The sequence below is a fragment of the Choloepus didactylus genome, chromosome 2 (assembly GCF_015220235.1).
Source record: "Choloepus didactylus isolate mChoDid1 chromosome 2, mChoDid1.pri, whole genome shotgun sequence".
Taxonomy (NCBI): domain Eukaryota; kingdom Metazoa; phylum Chordata; class Mammalia; order Pilosa; family Megalonychidae; genus Choloepus; species Choloepus didactylus.
In genome coordinates this window covers 205,077,411-205,096,749 of record NC_051308.1, presented here as the reverse complement: position 1 = coordinate 205,096,749, position 19,339 = coordinate 205,077,411, and the positions used below count along the sequence as shown (strand labels likewise).

Sequence of the window (19,339 nt, the reverse complement as noted above, 5' to 3'; positions counted from 1 at the left end):
GGGATTTCTGGGTTCCAGAGAAGGACTCAAATCTAGGCAAGTCAGTGTGGCAGTGAGGGTACAAAGGTGGGGTTCAGGGCCAGCTCCATAGAATAGGAGCCTTTGGGCCAAGGCCTAAAAGAGGAATAGGTAGGGAAACGGTCTTCTAGATGGTAAGCCTAGGGGTGGGCAGTAGCACACTGTGGCTGGTGTATAAGAGAGGCAAGACACAGCAAACTGAAGCTGAAGAGGCCTGTGGGGGTTAGGTGTCAGGCTAGCCTGGTAGGCCATGCTGAGGGTTTGAACATTATCCTAAAAGTGAGAGGTTTTAAAGGGTTTTATACAGGACAGTAATGTGGTCTTATGGAAAGATCATTCCCAACTGTAGGGGTGAGGGTGGGGTGGGGGGGTTGGTTTGGAAAGGGAGATAAGACTTAAGAAGCCTTGTGAGCGGTTACCATAGTCCAGGTGAGAATGTATGGGACGTGAACTGGGACAGGAACAGTGGAAATGCAAAGAAGGGGTATATTTGAGAAATACCTGGGGGTAAAATTGATAGGACTTAGCAGTTTATTGGATAGGGGAGGAGAGTAAAGGCTAACTCCCATTTGAAAATTTTTCCTAATCTGGCTCCAAGGGCCCTCTCCAGGTGGGAGTTTTATCTGAAATACATTCCCAAATGGGTACATTTCTGACCTACACTGCCACCCCCAACACACTCATACTCCAAGGGGTCTTCCTGGTTCTAGGCCCTGCACCTACCTTTCTGTTTTTATTCACCAAATGTGTGTACCTATCAATCACACAATCTATGTCTGTACTGGGCACTGGGGTCCTAGAGATGAATTCATCTCAGTCTTTGACCTTGAGGAGCTCACAGTTCATCAGGGAGAAGTACTACAGTCCAGGGTGACCAGAGGCCCCCTTGGGGTGCTAGGGAGCACAAGGGAGGAAGCTCTTCTTTGTGGACTGGCTGTTGCCATAGAATTGAGAGGTATGAATTGTGGCATAAGGTGAGGCCTAGAATCAAGAGTTGGCTACCTCCTCATTCGCCTCTGGTACAGCCCCCTGCTCCTGCTGACTTCTTCCTATTCTGTTGAGGAAACTTCTGTAAGACCCCAGTTTTCTTTCACATCATCCTTTTAGCCTATTGAGTCCCCTTTCCTTTGACTAAGGTCTCACTTCCATTCTCCGCTTTTTATAAAAGGCCCCATTGGAAATAATATATTCTCAGTTGTCCATTACCTTCATTATCATCATCAGGTGACACCGTGGCAGAAATGTACGCATACAGTTGGTCACCCACATGGAGAGTGATATATCATCAGGAACTCATATCACCCAAACATTCACAGCCACACAGCACTAATTGTGTATACTATCATTCACTAACTCACTAACAGAGTGAGTGGCAAGTCACTCTCATACCATTTTGGGCTAGGTTTTCTGGAATGGCGATTGATTGTCTGTAATGTCTGGTGTCTGCAGGAAATCTCAGGAGTGGGTTGTTGGAAACCAAGAACCCTGCAGGCCGAACTAGCACGTTTCCCTCCGCCCCCGTCCCTGGGGAGCCTGTGACTCCACCTAGCAAAACTGGCCGGCGCAGCTTCTGGGATATGCTGGTAATGGAAGGAAGTGGTGAAGTTGGTATCTTACCTTTTTGCCTCCTCCTAGCTCCCTGACCTTCCCCCCTACACTCCCCTATAGGCCTTGACACAGATTTCCTTGTATATGAAGCTGCTGTCACTTGGATGGAGCTTGGAGAACATGGCACGTTCTCACTAATGTAGAGAGCCTCGGCTTACTAAATGTGTAGGGCTTTTACCAGTGAGGAAGTTGAGACTCAGAAAAGTTAAGTAACCTGCCCAAGGCTGCTCAGTCAGCCTTCAGGGAAGCCAGGACCTGAGTCCAGGCCTCCAAAACCCAACAAGCTCTTATTGTTCCATGATGCTTCTGTCTTCCACCCGTTTCTTCTTCCTAATAGCCCTTCCTCATTCATTGCATTGCCCCCAGAGTAAAACAGAATGTGGGGATTTGGGTTCCCCCAAAACAACTGATGACATTGTCGTGGATCGGCCAGAAGATACTCGGGGCCGGAGACGTCACAAAACAGAGAGTGTTCGGACTCCTGGTGGGGCTGAGCAGGCACCAGGCCCAGATTGTGGAACCCAGAGACAAAGGTGTGTATATGTGTGGTCATGGTGTGTCGTGAGAAGCTGGTGTGAAGTCACAAATGGGTATTATTGGTTTGTATATACATACATATGTCATGTAAGGACACATAGTTATCTTACTCCTGCTATGTCTTCAGACGCCGGGCAACACAGCTAGAGGAGGGTGAGGTGGGGACCTTGCATCCTGTGTTTGCTCATGTCAGTCAGCGCTGGATGGAGTTTATGGTTCATATTGGTGAGTCCCCAGTCTCCCTGTCTCATCCCTCGCCCCCTGCTCTGGCCTCCATCACCCAACCTCACAGAGATAGCTCTGCCTTCCAGGTTGCACCTCAGTGTCCAGGAGCTCCACCCACATGGTGTCCCGGTTCCTTCTTCCATCCATCCTGTCTGAGTTTACCACTCTGATCACCTCAATGGCTGGAGACACCAGTGTCCGTGTCTTTGAGCAGCATTTGTGAGTTTGTGATCTCATAGGATTGAAGGCCCCCAGACTTCTTAAACCTGGGCCTATAGGAAGCCACAAATGTGAGGCTGAGCTGGGAGAGGTGGGGGCAAGGCCTTGGGAGGTGAAGACTGGACCAGGAGACAGGACCATAGATGGTTCACTTTCTGTCTGCACCTCTCTCCTAATAGGGCCTCAGAGCCAGAGATCTTCATTCCTTGTTCCCTTGGGCAACTGGGCCCAGCTCCCTGCCCAGCTGTTCAGCGGCATCTGCTGCTTCTGGGAAGGAACTTCTTACAGTGGAGGAGACCAACCCAGCAGGGTAAGGGCATGACCTAGGAGAGGGTGGGTTCAGAGTGACTGATGGGGTAGTCTTTGACCCTGCAGGGGGAGGATGAGATCTAGGGGATCTTCCCACCAGGCCCTCATCTTTCCCTTCCCCCACCTTGTAGCTACCAAAGCTGTGCAGCGCTTTGAGCCAGGAGGCGACGGGAACTCAGGGCGAAATGCTCCCCGGCAGAGGCTCTTGCTGCTGGAGGTTTTGGACAAGAAGGTAAATGTGGGGACAGAGGATGGTTGGGAGAAGGGGTTCTGTGATCCTACTGACTGACCTCCTATGATCTCTGACCTCCAGCTACAGCTGCTAACCTACAACTGGGCTCCAGACCTGGGGGCAGCATTGAGTCGAGCACTGGTTCGCCTCGTGCAGTGGCAGAATGCACGGGCCCATCTTATCTTCTGCCTACTCAGCCAGAAGCTTGGACTCTTCCACCATTATGGCCAGTTGGACTTCCCAGTGCGAGATGAAAAGGTACCTGCTGTTTTGGCTCCCTCCTCTAGTTCTGGCTGCTGAGAGGTCAGTTTAAGGAAGTACCAGCTTAGAAGCAGGGGAGAGGAGACAGACCAAGGGCAGAGGTAGTGGGGAGGGAAAGTCTGAGAGAGGATGCCATGGGTTGGGAGGAAGGGTCTGAGGGCAAGGGCCATGGAGAATGCATTGTGAGACTCCATCTCTCTCAGGAGCCAAACCCATTCCTACTGCCGACCATGGAAGCGGAGACCCTTATCCGGAGTGCAAGTCCCCCACTGAGCCGGGAGCAGGGCCGGCTGAGTGGGTCCTCTCGTGGTGGGGGCCCCCTTACCCTGGACACATTCCCTTTTGATGAGGCCCTGAGGGATATCACAGCTGTCCGCCCCAGCTCCACACTTGGTCCCATGCCCAGACCCCCTGATCCCGTCACCTACCATGGACAACAGTTCCTGGAGATCAAGATGACAGAGCGCAGAGGTGGGAGCACTGGGCTGGGCAGTGCAGAGGGGAAATCTGTGGAGTCTGGGAGGGAAAAGGGTGGCAGCTTCTGGAGACTACTGCTTATGGCTCCCACCCCCAGAGCTGGAGCGCCAGATGAAGATGGAGAACCTGTTTGTAACCTGGCAGCAGCGTTCCGCCCCAGCCAGCATGCCAGTCAGTGTGAGTGATCCTAATACATGGCCCTGTCCAGGGATCCTGTGACCATTCCCTGGCCGTTGCTCTAGTGCTCACTGCCCCATATCCACAGGCAGGGGAGCTGGAGACCCTGAAGCAGTCGTCCCGCCTGGTGCATTACTGTGCAACAGCCCTGCTCTTCGACCCAGCTGCCTGGCTGCATGGGCCCCCAGAAACCTCTGGGCCCTCTGAGGGCCAGGTGAGGTTCAAGACTCCCAGATTTCTCCCATGGGATCTCCTTTTACCTCCTAATGACCTCTACCCCAGTGGAGCAGTTGGCAGTAAGGAGCCTTCCTTAATCTCAACTCCCACAGCGACGCCATCGTCCTGAGTTAGGGTCTGGGAGCCGAGAGGCCTCCTCAAGCTGTGAATCCTCAGATGTGCCTCTGTCAGGAGCCCGTGAGGAGCCGTGGCTGAAGGAGCTGAGCTTGGCTTTCCTGCAGCAATATGTGCAGTATCTGCAGAGCATAGGCTTTGTGCTGGTACCACTGCGGCCCCCCTCTCCCACCCGCAGGTGAGCTGGTCCCTTCCTTCCCTTTCCTCTTCTCCACTGCAGGTGAGGCCCCCACAGGCCCTTCCTCCATTCACACAGGTCCTATTTTGGCAGGTCTTGTGGCGTGCTTATGCCACCGGGGCAGCACATATACATGAGGATCTTGCACACTCATCCCTCAGGAATGTCCTGCGAACCTCAAACATCTTGTGGAGCTCACGCCCACAGATGTACATCTTGTATGTTTACAAGCTTGGTACATCATATACACGAATCTTGCTCTTAAGCTTTTGGATCTGGGTCTTAATGATTCCTGTCTTATCATCCCACTGAGCTCTCCTGAGATCTTGTATGGTTCCTGGCTCAAAGAGCTCTTTTCTCATCAAGGTTACTTTTCTTCTCACCAAGGTCCTCTGCACTGGTCCTGCTTGCCTCGCTGTCTCTGGCCTGTAGAGGTCTTTGTCTCGTTCATTCACCAGCCAGTAGTGACAGGTCTCAGCCTTGGGAAGTAGGCAGCCCCTCTGTCACCACCTTCCCACCTCACAGAGCTCAGTGACAACTCTGCATGACCTTTCCCATCCTGTGTGAAATCTCAAAAGTCCTTTTTTTGTGTCCCTGCTCTATGCTCTTCTCAGCATCTGAACTTCCAGATTCTATTCCAGTGGCTATATGGGAAAAATAATCTGTCCACATTACAGTTAACTTCATGTCTCCAGCTGTCTGGGTTTATTAAGATATTTTCTCCCCCTTCTATATTTTCAATCTGACGCCTTTTCAAGCTAATAAGTGTAAAATGTGCTTCTTCCTTACTTAAAACACCACCTTGGTCCAGAAATCCAATTCTGACTCCTTAGGTTATTTGTAACCAGCTCTCCACCTCCCAGGCTTCCTTCTTTTCCAGAGATCAGGGAGAGAAAACATGCCTGCACCTCTGATCCCAGCCCTCTCATGTACTGGTCTCTTCTGACAGTGATCTGGTCAGCTGTTCCCCAGCAGCCTGAGGAGTAGCTGTGCAGCTGTTGCTGTTGACAGCGAGTTCTCAGTTGCAGGAGCTTCTTGTAAGAGACTTTAGTTTGCATATATTCCATTCAGCTATGTTCATCCCCCAAATTTCAATTCTTTTTTAAAACAAGGACACTTGGTTAAAAACTAAGTTTCTAGAAACAACCAAAATGTCTACTGATTGATGAATGGATAAACAAAATGACATATTATTCATGCAATGGAATATTATTCAGCCATAATAAAGGAATGAGATGTGTGCTAGTAAAAAATAAATAAGTAAATAAATAAGTTTCTAGAGCAAAATTTAAAGACACAGTTAAGGCCTTCATTTCTCACCAATTTCTAAACTGTCACCAATCACTAGTTAAATTTTGTCTCAATTTCCTGCCACAGTTGAATGGGACATTTCTTCTTGCCAGAGGCCTTGGCCCCCAGCAAGAGAGTTCTGGCTTCTTACAGCTCTTCAGCATAATGAGTGGATCCCACTGGCCCTTTGTGTTTTGTCCTTATTCACAGTACCTTCCCTGCTTCTTTTCTTCCCTTGCCTCTGAGTTAAGAAAGAACAGCAGGCCTATGAAATTCCCCAACCAAAAGAGAAACATTTCTACCTTCATAGGAAAGTACCTAACCAGGACATTAAGCACCTTAAAATGTCCTAATTAAATCTCAGACATATATCAGATCACTTCCCACCTCCTTTCCTACCCCTTTACCCCCCACCAGTATGCTGATATCTCCATCCCCATACAGGTGTCTACCCATATTCACAGCAGCCTCTCCTGCCCTACCCTCATCTTCTCACTAATAGAGAAAGAGAATTGGTCTTATCTCCTCACTGAGCACTATTCTCACTTCCCTTTAAAGCAGCAGCTGCTGTGAAGAGAACCCTATCCCCGTAGTCTCGACCAGGACTCCAGTCTCAGCTTTATCACTTAGTCACTGGGACCCTGAGCAAGTCATTCCCCTCTCTGGGCCTGTTTCTTCTGCAGAATGATTCCATGTAAAACAGATTGTGGGTCTGAGAGCTGTAATCCTTCATCTCACCCCCCTGCCTTACCTTCTTGTTCCCTTTCCTCTTGTGCAGCACCAGCCGCCTGCGGGCCATGGCTATCCTTGGAACAGAAGGGCGAGGCTCCTTCTCCTGCCCTAAAACCAAGAGTGATGGGAGTCCCAAGGTAACTCACTGTCACATCACCTTCCCTGATGATGCCCTAGACATCGGTGTCACTGACCCTGAATTATTTCTCCAAGACCTGAGGTCAGTGATCCTGGGTGATAGACTGAGGTTGTTGATCCCAGAATGACACCAATAAAGAGAGTGACCCAAGGGCCCCCTTTGCTGCTGGATCAAGGCTAGTGAGCTCACAATCCTTGCCCCTGAGCCCCAGTTCTCTTCCTCTCTCCAGAGCACTGGCTCAGTGATCACTACCTACCACCTGCAGCGGGCACTGCCTGGGGGCATCATCCTCATGGAGCTGACTTTCCAGGTGAGCAGGAGGGAGTGCTAGGTGAGGAGAGTGAGACTTAACTGTCTCTTGCCTTCCTGACCTCATCTTCACCCTCTCTCCAGGGCTGTTACTTCTGTGTCAAACAGTTTGCCCTGGAATGTTCCCGAATCCCCATGGGACAGGCTGTCAACTCTCAGGTATGTTGGGGACAGAAGATGGGAATATGGGGTTAGATGAGGCTTGGGCAATGTGGCCCCACAGCCCACCTGGGTGGGTAGTAAGAGTAATACAGTAGACAGTTTGACCCAGTGATTGATCTGGTGCTGTGGGCTAAGTCAGTGGTCATTCTGGCACCATGACTGGACCAACCACCACCAAATGACTCTGCCTGTCATCCAGAAATGTATTCTGCCACAGCACTGAGGGCAGACAGCAGTCCTGGCCTAATCTAGAGCTGGGGACACCCTGGCATCATCAATACAGTCACTAACACTTAGAAAGAAGGTCTGAATTCTCCTTTTCTCATACCCCACAGCATTTCCCTGCACTTAGTTGTTAATTGTGTCCCTGTCAGTCTTCCCCAAGGGCAGGGCCTTTGTATCCTATGAAGGCCAAGCACCCAAGAGCATTCAGAATGAGTCAGAAGATCTAGTATGGTCAGGGATCTGAAGCCCTTCTGTATGGGAGTCAGTTTGGCTCCTTTGGGTTGCCAGGAATATCCTGCTAGGGCCTATGGCTTCTTTTTGCCTCATGATTAGTTTCTCAGAGATCAGAATCTGATTAGGTATAGTCTCTCCTCAACTACAGACAAGTCAGACCCCTCTCCACTGTGTAGAGCTTTCAGATCTCAACCACTCATATCCAGCCTATAGATGGTTGCCTTTGACTTGGATTTGGATCCTCGTCTGGTCATTACAGGATAATGTGATCCAAGGCATGGTAACTTTATATTCAGGAACCTACCTGGGCTACAATGCTCAGAAGGGGCTGTGGAGGGGCAGGTATTCTTTCACACTGTGCTCTAGTATTGGAGAAAAGGACCACCTCCACTTCTTTTTTTTTTTTTTTAAGTATTTTCATATCATATTTATTCTCATTGTCTTTTTTTTAATACAGTTTTATTGAGGTATATTCACATACCCTACAGTCATCCACAGTGTGCAACCAGTTATTCACAGTACCATCATATAGTTGTGCATTCATCACCAGAATCAATTTTTGAACATTTTCCTTATACCCAAAAGAAATAAAAATAAAAGTAAAAAAGAACACCCAAAACATTCCATATACACCCCATCCCACCTTATTTTTCATTTAGTTTTTGTCCCCATATTTCTATTCATCTGTCCATACACTAGATAAAGGGAATGTGAGCCACCAGGTTTTCACAGTCACACAGTCCACACCATGTAAGCTACGTAGTAACATAATCGCCTTCAAGAATCAAGGCTACTGGGTTGCAGTTCAACAATTTTAGGTTTTTCCTTCTAGCTATTCCAATACACTAAAAACTAAAGAGGGATATCTATATAGCGCATAAGAATGCCCTCCAGAGTGACCTCTTGACCCCCCATTTCTTGAGTCTCCTGAAGTCCTTCTGGCTTCCTGGCCCCCTGATCTCCATCTGGCTTGGCTGTCTCTGCCCCTACTTAGCTATCTTTAACCCTACTTAGATTTCTAAATTGCTTTATTATCACTATTGTTTATTAACTGCTTAGTACACATACTAAGCAAAGAGGAGAGTTTTATTCCTGTTGTACAGGTAAGGAAACTGAAGGTCATAGTGGTTGAGTAATTTGTTCCAGAGCATACAGCTAGTAAGTGGCAGTATCAGTTTTGAAATCTAGGTCTTTGTGATTCTGAGACTCATCCTTGTTTATTTCGTTTATCATGCTGCCTCTAACTTTAGATAGACCTTTTACATTATCTCTGTGGTAGATGAGGAAACTGAGCCCAAAGAGATTGTGTCTTATCTTAGGTCACACAGCTAGTCTGGCCTCTAGGCTACTGCTCCTTGTATAATCATTTATAACTCCTAGACCCGGGGCCCCAGAGAGAGTGGTAATGTAGATTCTGCCATTCTGGCACCACAGATCCAAATAACACACATTCAATAGTGGTGATTTTCATGAAGAGGTGCACCAGCTCCAGGTTTCTGCTTTTCCTTTCTTCTTCCATCAGTGATTCATTCTTTCATTCATTCAGAGGACAGTCACCCTAGCCTAGCCTTGGCAAGATGTCCCAGATGTTGCTTTAAGATGAGTAGGAGTTAGTAAGGTTTGGGGGTCAGGGAAAGCAGTGTTCCAGATAAAGGGAACAATAGATACAAATTGTAGAAGAGACAACATGTGATGTCCTTGGGAAGAGCAAGTAGTTTGATGGGAAGGTAAAGCTGGAGAGGTAGGACGGGGCCAGAAAAAACTTTTTAATAGTAAATAATTACACACCTGGCCTACCCTGACCACCTATTTAAAACTGCAATAACATTCTGACCCCAGTTTTATGACTTCATTTTCCATAACACCATCTTCCAATGTAACTATGTAATTTACTTATTTACTCTGTCTAGTGTTTATTGTCTGTCTCCCCACTACAGGAATGTAAGCTCCTTGAGGGCAGAGATTTGTTTCTGTTTTCCACTGTATCCCCAGCACCTAGAACAGTATCTGGTAGGTACATGGCAGGCACACACAAATATTTGTTGCTTCAGTGCCAGACTCTAGTGCAATCTGGGATACAGAGTAAAGAGGTCCCAGTTTCATGTAAACAGTTACAATACAGTATAAAAAAGTGAGACTGTAATGAGGGCTTCCCATAAAGCTATTCTGTCAGAGGGAGTTCCCCTGGGCCCACAGCAACAGGGTGAATCTGTTGAACTTCCTCAACCTGTGCTTCGTACCCTAATCTAGCCCCCTGCTGCCCCCTCCCTAGCTGTCCATGCTGTTCACAGAGGAGTGCGATAAGGTGCGAGACCTGATGCACGTGCACTCATTCAGCTATGACTTCCACCTGCGCCTCGTGCACCAACACGTGCTGGGCGCCCACCTGGTCCTCCGGCATGGCTACCACCTCACCACCTTCCTGCGCCATTTCCTGGCCCACCACCCTGATGGGCCTCACTTTGGCCGCAACCACATTTACCAAGGTTAGTGCCCAAGGGAAAGCCAATGAGCCAGAAAAAGAACAGGCCCCAAAGTGTCTCCTAGCCAGGGCCAGTGAGTGGACTGGTCCAGGGCAAGACCTAGTCTCTGTATCTGGTGCCCCATATTGTTAATTACCTCTTGTCACTTATACCCTATCACCATGTCTCTGTCTTTGTCTTAAGTTCTTCACAGTCTGTTTCATATCAAAGTTTGGATCCTATGTCATATACACCCTGCCTTCTGTCTGTTTATGTTGAACAGTGAGCCATTATCCCCTCTTGGTGTTCCATAGGAACTCAGGACCTCCCCAGGAAAGCAGAACCAGTCTGCCTGCCAATCAGAGCCTTACCATATCCCATCTCTCACCCTCACCCCCACCAGATCATTGTGTCTATCCCAGGCTCAATATCCCGTCTCCTATAACTTGCCCCTCAGGGACACTGGAGCTCCCCACACCACTCATTGCTGCCCACCAGCTTTACAACTACGTGGCTGACCATGCCAGCTCCTACCATATGAAGCCATTGCGTATGGCCCGACCAGGGGGTCCAGAACATAATGAATATGCCCTGGTGTCAGCGTGGCACAGGTAAGCCTGGGAGGGGGCACCCAGTATGCAGTCTGGTGGAGCTGAGGTGCAGGCCGTACTTGGAGTAGGGAGACCCATGTTTTCTGGGGAAGAAGGGGTGGGGTTGGTTTGATTGACACCTCAGGGTTGACATCTCCCCCATGCCCACCACATAGCTCTGGCTCCTACCTGGACTTGGAGGGACTTCACCACCAGGATGACTTTGATGTGTCTCTGCTTGTCTGTCACTGTGCTGCACCCTTCGAGGAGCAAGGAGAGGCTGAACGGCATGTCCTGCGGTCAGCAGATTCCCCCACCTTGAATATGCCCATTACCCAGCCTCCCCACTGCTCTTACCCTATGTACCCCAACGGGAACCGCACGTTTACCCTCTTTCTCCCCTTTCCTAGGCTGCGGTTCTTTGTGGTGCTCACCAGCCAACGAGAGCTCTTCCCCAGACTCACTGCTGATATGCGCCGGTTCCGGAAGCCCCCCAGACTGTCTCCTGAGCCAGAGGCTCCTGGGTGCTTAGCTGGTAGTCCTGGGGAGGCCTTGGGGGTTGCTCTTGCCCCTGGACCAGCTCCCCTGTTCCCACCACTGGCTGCAGAGGTAGGGGTGGCACGGGCACGCCTAGCTCAGCTGGTGCGGCTGGCTGGAGGGCACTGCCGTCGGGACACACTCTGGAAGCGCCTCTTCTTGCTGGAGCCACCAGGGCCTGATCGTCTGCGGCTAGGTGGACGCCTGGCCCTGGCAGAGCTGGAAGAACTCCTAGGAGCAGTCCATGCCAAATCCATTGGGGACATCGACCCCCAGCTGGTAAGGGACTGTGGGTTGGGGCTGGAATGGATGCTGGGGTGGAGGGTGCAGAGGTTTCAAGAGGTGGCTCTGAGATAGCAGATGCAGGCCTTGAACTCTCCCTAGGACTGCTTCCTGTCCATGACGGTCTCCTGGTACCAGAGCCTGATCAAGGTTCTCCTAAGCCGTTTCCCCCAGAGTTGTCGCCATTTCCAGAGCCCAGACTTGGGAACACAGTACCTGGTAAGTCTCTTTGAACCCCTCTGAAGGGGGAGACATGTCAGAAATCCTCATCAGAGAAATGACAGATGCCTCCCTGAAGGAGCCCCAGCCTGACCAAACAAGCTCTGGTCTGTAGGGGGGCCTAAATGGAAAGAGACTCCACAGATAGATGTAAAAATCCTCCAGGCATCAAGCATTGAGCCACAGCATGTGATTCACTGAGCTGTGAGGTATTAAAGAAAACAAACTAGAGCCCTGACCTCAAGGCTCACCAAAAACAAGTACTCTGGTTAGAGATCCTGAGGATCTGGGAATTGACAACAGAGGAGCCCTCCGGAACTCATTAGTGATTGGTCTTGGAGGCTGAAGTCCCAGAAAGGACCTCTTGGGCTTTAAAGTGTTGTAACTTAAAGTGTGTCCTCAAACTAGCAGCACCAGCAAGCTCCTATAGGAGCTTGTTGCTGTGCACACTCTCAAGCAGACTCTGTTGAATCAGAATCTACATTTTAGCAAGAGCCCCAGATGCTTTGCAGGCACATTAAAGTTTGAGAAGCACTGCCATGGAGGAAAAGTAGAGAGAAAAGAGGTATGGTGGTGGGCCCTTAGTATGGGGAATCAGAAAAGGCATCAAGAGAAGTCTTAAAAAGAGAAAGTAGGAGTTAGACTGTGGTGAGGCTTCTAGGATGTTGTTTGTGAGGAAGATTAGTTCCAGGGTGCACAAAGGGTCATCCATAGAGGCTGAAATCAGTTAGGATAAGGCTTCAGTGGTGCAGGAGAGTGTGAGCACATGGGGTTGCTCCCCATGGGTGGGACCACTAAAGCAGAAGTGGGTTTGGGGAGGGTGATGAGTTCAGCTTGGGACAAGCTGAGTCTGAGGTCCCTGAGGGCCTTGTGGGAACACTGTCTAGGAAGCTTATGGGCATTGGGGAACTGGTGCTCGGGAGCGAGATCTAGGCAGCATCTCAATAATCAGGTGGTAATTAAAGTCTTGGGAGTAGAAGAAATTGCCCAGAGAGAGATCGCAAAGCTGAGCATTAGGGAGCAAACAAAAGAGGACAGCCCCAGGAGACGTCAGAGAGATGAGAGACCCAAGACAGTGCCAGGTACAGAGGCAAGGGGTGATGGTGTCAGGGGCGGAGAACTTGGATTCACTGATCAGCTGCTGTGTGTCGTGCCAGGCTTTGTGCAAAGCCTCTATAGGGACCACCTCAGTAACTTCCCGATCAAATGTTACCCCCTTGGTGACAGTGTGATTGTGAAGACCTTGTGGATCACACCCCCTTTATCTAGTGTATGGATGAGTGGAGGAATGGGGATAAAAACTAAAGGACAAATGGGGTGGGATGGGGGGATGATTTGGGTGTTTTTTTTTCACTTTTATTTTTTATTCTTGTTCTGGTTCTTTCTGATGTAAGGAGAATGTTCAGAGATAGATTGTGGTGATGAATGCATAACTATGTTATCATACTGTGGACAGTAGATTGTATATCATGGATGATTGTATGGTGTGTGAATGTATTTCAATAAAACTGAATTAAAAAAAAAAAAAATGTTACCCCCTCATTCTGAGGAGGCTCAGAAGGCTGATTCGAAAGCTAGCAAGGATGAAGACTGATGTGTTCAATTTGGAGACAAGGTCCTTGGAGTGACCTTGGAGTTCAGGTGGGATCCAGGGTGGCAATGGGAGCAGACCTTTTCTAACTGGTCCCTGCTTTCAGGGTCTGGGCCTCCTGGGGTGAGGCACGCCTCATTCCCTATCTCATTTTGTCTTTCACTACAGGTTGTGCTGAATCAGAAGTTCACTGACTGTTTTGTGCTAGTGTTTCTGGATTCCCACTTGGGAAAGACGGTGAGAACAGGAGGTGGGGAGCTTTGTGTGGGGAGGTTGTCCCTCACATGCTCTACCCTAGAGCCTGCTGAGTATTGGAGTGCCCACCCTTTCTGGGCCCTGCTCCCTGTCCCCACCCATGCCCTCCTCTCATCACTGCACCTCCACCTGTGTTCCCACAGTCTCTGACGGTGGTTTTCCGAGAGCCCTTCCCAGTACAGCCCCAGGACAGTGAGAGCCCCCCTGCTCAGCTGGTCTCCACCTACCACCACCTGGAGTCGGTCATCAACACAGCCTGTTTTACCCTCTGGACCCGCCTCCTTTGAGGGAGTGGGCCACTGAATGCTGCTGTTCCTTGAATCATGGATATCTCTGATTTCCCATTTGAGGCAGGACTGATTAGCCCTGCTCTGGACCGCAAGGCAAGCCTGAACACAGAGTGACACCAGTCTTTGTGACTGATTTTATCTAAAGGGTCTGCTGCTTCAGCCCAGCTGATCTCCCCCAGCACTCCCAGCACTAACCAGGCCAGGGTTCCCTAAGGTGTCCATTGCTCTCAGGCTGCTGGACCCTTCCAGAAGGGGGCTTCTCCTTCCTTCCTACTCCTTCCCAGTTCTTCACAGCAGGTGGCAAGCACTCAAGTCATAGATTGCTCTGTCTGCCCCCAGCCCTCGGGTATTCATTTCCCACTTGGACATCACTGCTGGGCATTACTATTAAGGCCCCTAAGTTCCAGTGCTAGCTCTTGCCTTTGAAAGCACTTGTGACCATGGGCAAGTCCCTTTGCTCTCAGACCCTTGGCTTCTCATCTGTAAATGAGGAGGTGGGCTCAGAAGCTCTCTCATCTCCACAGCAACACTGGCACAGACTGGAGGACTTGAGCATGAGCTGTATGATGGTCCTTCTCCATGGGAGGGAAGCAGCCCAGAGAAGCTGAAAGGTTAAGACACTGTTATCCACACCCCCTCCCTGACCCTCTATCCCTAAATGCATATACATGTGAAAATGTTCCACAAGTTGTCTTTAATTCCAAGGAGACACGGGATGTTCACTTGCTATCAAGGAGAGGCATGTGGGTGGCCTCGCCTATCCCAGTATGAACGGAGCCAACTCAAGCCTTCTGCTGTGTCTCCTGAGGGGAGAAGGAGGCAGTGGCATATCAACCAAGAGAGAACAGTCCCTGTCCAATAAGTCCCTCCAGTGCTCCCTTCCCCGGGGCCAAGTCTGGAGCCTCACCCACCCTTCACCTCATTCCTCACCTTGAGGCCGGTACTCACAGCCCACAAACCCTTTGTAGCCTTCATCTTCCAGAAGTTGGAATAGGTAGGGGAAGTTCAGCTCTCCAGGGCTTCCAGGTTCCCCCCGGCCTGGGACCTGTGCAACCTGCACATGCCCTGAGAACAGATGCAGACAAGTGTGGGGCCCAGGCCTCCTGCCTGTGGCCTGAGGGAGAAATGTGCGGTTTGAAAGGATGAGGAGCATAGGAAGCACAACAGACCAAGACGGAGCAAAGAAAGGGATCCCTCACCAATGATGGGCAGGAACTTCTGGATATTTCCTGTCAGGTTCCCATCCATGATCTGCCAGTGGAATATGTCCTGGGGAAGAAAATACTGCAGATACCCTGCAGGCCTCTGCCATTCTTCCACACTCCCGAGATTTGGAGAACATGGGCTCTGAAAAACACTCCCTTTCTTCCACTTACCATTTGTAACTGGAGGTTGGGTCTTCCAACCTTCTCTAAGATGGCTGCCGCTGGAAGAAAAGGTGGGGGGGGAGACCGTGAGCCTCAAGGAGAACCCCAGGAATCGAAGGGGACAGGAGGAGGCACAGGGCTGGGGGGTCCTACCCTGCTGGGGGGTATCCAGGAAGTACTGGGGGTCAGTGATGCGGGTGTTTATGGGCTCCAGCAGTCCCACGAGGTTCTCCTAGCACAAAGGCATATGCTGTGAATGAAGCTCCTCCTCACGTTTGTCCTCCATCAGTCACTGGGCAGGGCCCTCACTTGTCCCTCTGACCTGGGCCAATGCCCACAGCCTTGTGCCTCACTTGTCCTCCCCACTATGCACTCCACTCAACATACTCAGGCACACATTGTGTCTATATGTGTTTTCACCTGTCTCACCTGAGCCAAAACCCCAGCTGCATGCCTCAGGTTCTCCAGAAAAACAGTCTCCATCTCACTCTTGACCGCTGCTCGGTCAGCCCCCCAGGGTACACGGCCAGCCATCAGGTGAATGCTGTGGGGAAAAAGGAGCTGGAGGAGCCTGGTAAGTCCATCCCAGAAGCAGAGGCCTTCACACACTTGGTTCCCTATGTGCACCTTCAGGATGCTCTCTGACTATGCCAGGTCTCCAGTCCACACCTTCTGGACTATGATGCTCGGGCACCCCAGGGCCCTCAGACACTGCTGTGTCAGCCAAAGCCCAGGTACCTTCTTAGGGTCAACCTGTTCTGGGCTCTGAATCCCATCCCTCCTATCAGTCCATCGCTTAACTCTTCCTGTACTTGCAACCTCTCCCTTTCCCTTGGCACCTTCTCAGCCTACAGGCATGCTTAACTCTCAACTTTAAAAATTTGCTTTGACCCTTACCCTTCTCAAACATTCCATGCTGCCTGTCTCTACTTCCTCTCCTTACATCTTTCTCTGCCCCTTCCCTTCTGTGTTCTGCCCCCACAACTCACTAGTAATGATTTGTTGCCAGTTCCTTCTCAGCAGATTTGACCTTTATTTGATCAGCCCCACTTTGAGCCTTCCATTTCTTCCCTGATCACATGCAAACTTCAGACATTCCTGCCACCCCCACCCCCACCCCAGCCCCAACAGGCTACATCTCTAGCCTCATGAACTCTGCTGAGCGCACTTGAAGTCTGCTGAACATACCAATCCCCCTTTTGGCTCTGGCCAATCGCTCTTCATTTCCTGCCCACCAAGTAACTCCTTCAAGATCCAGTTCAAGCATCACTACCCGTAAGAAGCTGTCTCTGGGCCCGGGGAAGGGGGACGGTATTAGGTGCCAATTCTGCTCCCACGGCCTCTTGAACTGACCCCATCCTAGAATGAATCACTCAGTACATTCACTTCGCTATCTCCTTGGTCAAGCTGAACTCCCAGCATGGGATTCCAGCAGGGAATGAGCAGAGAATGACACACAACAGATAAAGAAAATGCAAACGGCCATTTAAAAAGGACAAGGATTGAATAGGGTGGGCAGGGCCAGTGCACTCAGTCAGCTGAGCGGCTCAGACCTGGATGGTGGGTCAGAGGTGGGAGGAGACAGGGCAAAATCGGGCGTAGAAGGAAGAGGAAAGGGGAGGATACCTGGGACAGCCCAGAGCCTTGGCGTACAGCACAGCCTGCTCCAGTCCCTCTCGGAAAGCCGCCTGCCTCCCAGGAACGGCGCCCAGCCCCATTTCCCCTTTCCCTTGGTCTCCTACGGAGAGAACGAGCCTCAGCCCCCGTCTCGGGCGCCCCGTCCTAATCTACGGTCTGACCCGCCCGGGCCCAGCCGGCGCACCCGGGGGCGTGTTGATCAGCACCAGCCGCAGTCCCGCGTCCCGCGCCGAGCGCGCCAGCGCCTCCGGCGGCTCTGCGTATGGCCAGGCGACCTCGGCGGCCTCGAAACCCGAGCTGCCCGCGGCCCGGAGCCGTGCGGGGAGGCCGGAGAGTTCGGGGAACAACCACGACAGATTCGCGGAGAAACGCAGAGGAGCCATGGCCGGCCGTGTTGACAGGCCCTGGGGCAGAGTCCGGGGCCGACCGGAAGCCGGAAGGCGGGCAGGGCGCCCAGACGCAGGGAGAGCTTGGGAGACCCGCTCGAGCTGAGGCTGGCGGCCGGTTCCCGCTGGGACGCTGCAGGAGGGGAGCCCTGCGGAGACGCCGCACGCGGTTCTGGGGCCTCGATCCGCCGGAGCACCCGAGAAGGGACGTGGGCTAGATCGCGCTGGCGCCGCGAGCCGTCTGGACGCGGGGAGAGAAGCTAGTGCCCGGAGGAACCCGGGCGAGAGCTTGCTTTGGCGGCTTTCAGAGTAAACGTTTATTATTTTTTGGTTAGAAAGGTAATGTGTTTTCAAAATCTTGGACAGTTCAGAATGAGAAGCGAGAGCAGCTTTTTCTGGACCTCCTTTTTGGACAGGAAGGGCAGCTCGGAAATAGAGGAGGAGCCTCGGGGTCCGGAAGAGGTGAAGGAGCGTGGTGCGCCCCTTGACCACGGGAGGTGGGGACGCGGGTGTTTATGGGGAGGGGGCCAAGGGGAGCTGACCTGGACCCGAGGGCCCAAAATTAAGGACTGTGGACTTAACAAATAATAGTTGGTAGTTTCCCCGTTATAAAAATAGTATCTGTTCATTATGAAACATCCTAAAGCTGTATGCTTGAATAAAGAAGAAAATTTAAACCACCAGTTATCAACCACTAACCTGTTAACTTGCCCTTACAGATTGAAAAAGTAAACAAACATAATTTGGGGGATTGTTTTTGTTTGTTTTTACAAAATTCTGATCACACTGTATATAGGGTATATCCTCCTTTTTTCACTTATTTTGTGAGCACTTCTCAGTGTTCTTCAGTATTCTTCAAAGTCATTGCATTAGCTGCTCATTGTTCCACCACTGCAGGCAGCCCATAGTTTATCATGCTGTTCTGTTGATGGACATTATGTTTTTTTCAACATACAGCTAAAGTGCTATAAAGGGCACTTTTATGCACTCCTTGGAACCCTTCTCTGAATCTTAAGTTCTTTTTCTGAAGATGTCTGTTCCAATGTCTGCCTGCCCAAAGTCCTTTATAAGGAAAATTGGCTGCTCCCCACCACCAATCTCTGCACTGGCCTATCCCCTCATAGCCACAGCTGGTTGAACCACAGAGGACACCTGATCCAAGGGCAGCAAATCCATAGACTGGCCAAAGACCTGCTCCTTGCCTGGTTTGGAAAGGTGTCCAGGCCAATCAGGTTCCCTCTCTCAAGAGTTCAAACAAGGAAACACTGAGAGAGTCAAGTAAGATGTGGGAAGAGACCCCTGAAAGAGTTACTGAAAAATGATTGGGCTGACCTGATAGGCCATGTGCGAACAAGTTACCAGGCAGTAGAAACTGAATAAAGTGGTAAAGGAGAGCTAGAGCAGAGAGGAGGGTATCCAAGCCACATGAGTAGAGGTAGCACATTGAGAAACCCCAGCTGTTGCGTTCCCAGGGCTGCCCAAACCCACAGCTACTGCCAGGTCTTTTCCTGAGTCTGGGATGTTTAGGTTTTCCTCAGCAACTGGGGCTGTGTAGTCTCTTAACATTTCTTGAGACATCTTGAATGCATTTACTTGCATCTACAATAACCCTACTGATTGGGTAAATTCCTAGAGGTGAAATTACATGGTCAAAACTTAGTATTTTAAAGTTCTTGATGACTGTGCTAAATAGCTTTTCAAAAATGTTGTAACAGTTTATAGTCCAACAATACATAAGTAGAAATCATCTTGATCTATGTTCTGTGTTAGCTTTGATATAGGAAATCTCAAAGTGCAACTGTTTGTTCTGTCACAGTTCCTCTCCATTCCCAGACATTGGTAGCTCATCAAAGTGATCCTGTAGCTCATCAAAGTGCTTGCAGGTTACATTCCTTCAGCTCTGTCTCCACGAACAGACTGCAACCATCAGTACAGTTACCTGATTTCTTGACCATTTGCAGCTGGCTTTATACTTGGAGCTTGAACTTGTCCTGGAATGTTTCTTGAGTATAGTCCAATCAGAATGTGGACACACTAAA

At 50.3% G+C, this 19,339-nt stretch overlaps 2 protein-coding genes across 8 annotated transcripts in view; one reads left to right on the top strand and one right to left on the bottom strand.

Annotated features, from left to right (window-relative positions):
• The window catches only part of SZT2 (SZT2 subunit of KICSTOR complex), a 92,320-nt gene extending 77,729 nt beyond the window's left edge, over nucleotides 1–14,591 (top strand). For 4 of the 7 annotated variants that reach the window (XM_037827476.1, XM_037827475.1, XM_037827477.1 and 1 more), the window contains 21 exons: nucleotides 1,468–1,601; nucleotides 1,993–2,159; nucleotides 2,291–2,388; nucleotides 2,475–2,607; nucleotides 2,787–2,917; nucleotides 3,048–3,148; nucleotides 3,230–3,406; nucleotides 3,613–3,880; nucleotides 3,984–4,063; nucleotides 4,152–4,277; nucleotides 4,393–4,592; nucleotides 6,661–6,751; nucleotides 6,983–7,063; nucleotides 7,147–7,221; nucleotides 9,956–10,169; nucleotides 10,603–10,756; nucleotides 10,912–11,034; nucleotides 11,146–11,551; nucleotides 11,657–11,773; nucleotides 13,533–13,601; nucleotides 13,763–14,591. In XM_037827476.1, the coding sequence (XP_037683404.1) occupies nucleotides 1,468–1,601; nucleotides 1,993–2,159; nucleotides 2,291–2,388; nucleotides 2,475–2,607; nucleotides 2,787–2,917; nucleotides 3,048–3,148; nucleotides 3,230–3,406; nucleotides 3,613–3,880; nucleotides 3,984–4,063; nucleotides 4,152–4,277; nucleotides 4,393–4,592; nucleotides 6,661–6,751; nucleotides 6,983–7,063; nucleotides 7,147–7,221; nucleotides 9,956–10,169; nucleotides 10,603–10,756; nucleotides 10,912–11,034; nucleotides 11,146–11,551; nucleotides 11,657–11,773; nucleotides 13,533–13,601; nucleotides 13,763–13,906 (3,089 nt within the window). In that variant the 3' untranslated portion in view covers nucleotides 13,907–14,591. Of the gene's footprint in view, nucleotides 1–1,467; nucleotides 1,602–1,992; nucleotides 2,160–2,290; nucleotides 2,389–2,474; nucleotides 2,608–2,786; nucleotides 2,918–3,047; nucleotides 3,149–3,229; nucleotides 3,407–3,612; nucleotides 3,881–3,983; nucleotides 4,064–4,151; nucleotides 4,278–4,392; nucleotides 4,593–4,685; nucleotides 4,811–5,541; nucleotides 5,728–6,660; nucleotides 6,752–6,982; nucleotides 7,064–7,146; nucleotides 7,222–9,955; nucleotides 10,170–10,602; nucleotides 10,757–10,911; nucleotides 11,035–11,145; nucleotides 11,552–11,638; nucleotides 11,776–13,532; nucleotides 13,602–13,762 lie in introns of those variants that run through there. The other 3 variants (XM_037827478.1, XR_005215398.1, XM_037827480.1) reach the window with 3 other exon arrangements.
• On the bottom strand, nucleotides 14,585–17,350 carry HYI (hydroxypyruvate isomerase (putative)). The gene is made up of 8 exons (XM_037827486.1): nucleotides 17,099–17,350; nucleotides 16,903–17,014; nucleotides 15,706–15,820; nucleotides 15,430–15,508; nucleotides 15,286–15,335; nucleotides 15,109–15,178; nucleotides 14,840–14,974; nucleotides 14,585–14,712 (listed from the first exon to the last, which is right to left on the bottom strand). Exons 1-8 carry the CDS (start codon nucleotides 17,295–17,297, stop codon nucleotides 14,639–14,641), a joined length of 834 nt encoding a protein of 277 aa, XP_037683414.1. The 5' UTR covers nucleotides 17,298–17,350; the 3' UTR covers nucleotides 14,585–14,638.
• Between the last annotated feature and the right edge of the window lie 1,989 nt (nucleotides 17,351–19,339).

What these genes read in the sequence shown, in the direction of transcription:
- HYI (XM_037827486.1), bottom strand. Translation starts at nt 17,297, where the DNA reads ATGGCTCCTCTGCGTTTCTCCGCGAATCTGTCGTGGTTGTTCCCCGAA. An exon ending in GCTGATCAACACGCCCCCGG is followed by an intron (nt 17,015 to 17,098) that starts GTGCGCCGGCTG and finishes TTCTCTCCGTAG; the next exon opens with GAGACCAAGGGAAAGGGGAA. An exon ending in AAGGCTCTGGGCTGTCCCAG is followed by an intron (nt 15,821 to 16,902) that starts GTATCCTCCCCT and finishes TTTTCCCCACAG; the next exon opens with CATTCACCTGATGGCTGGCC.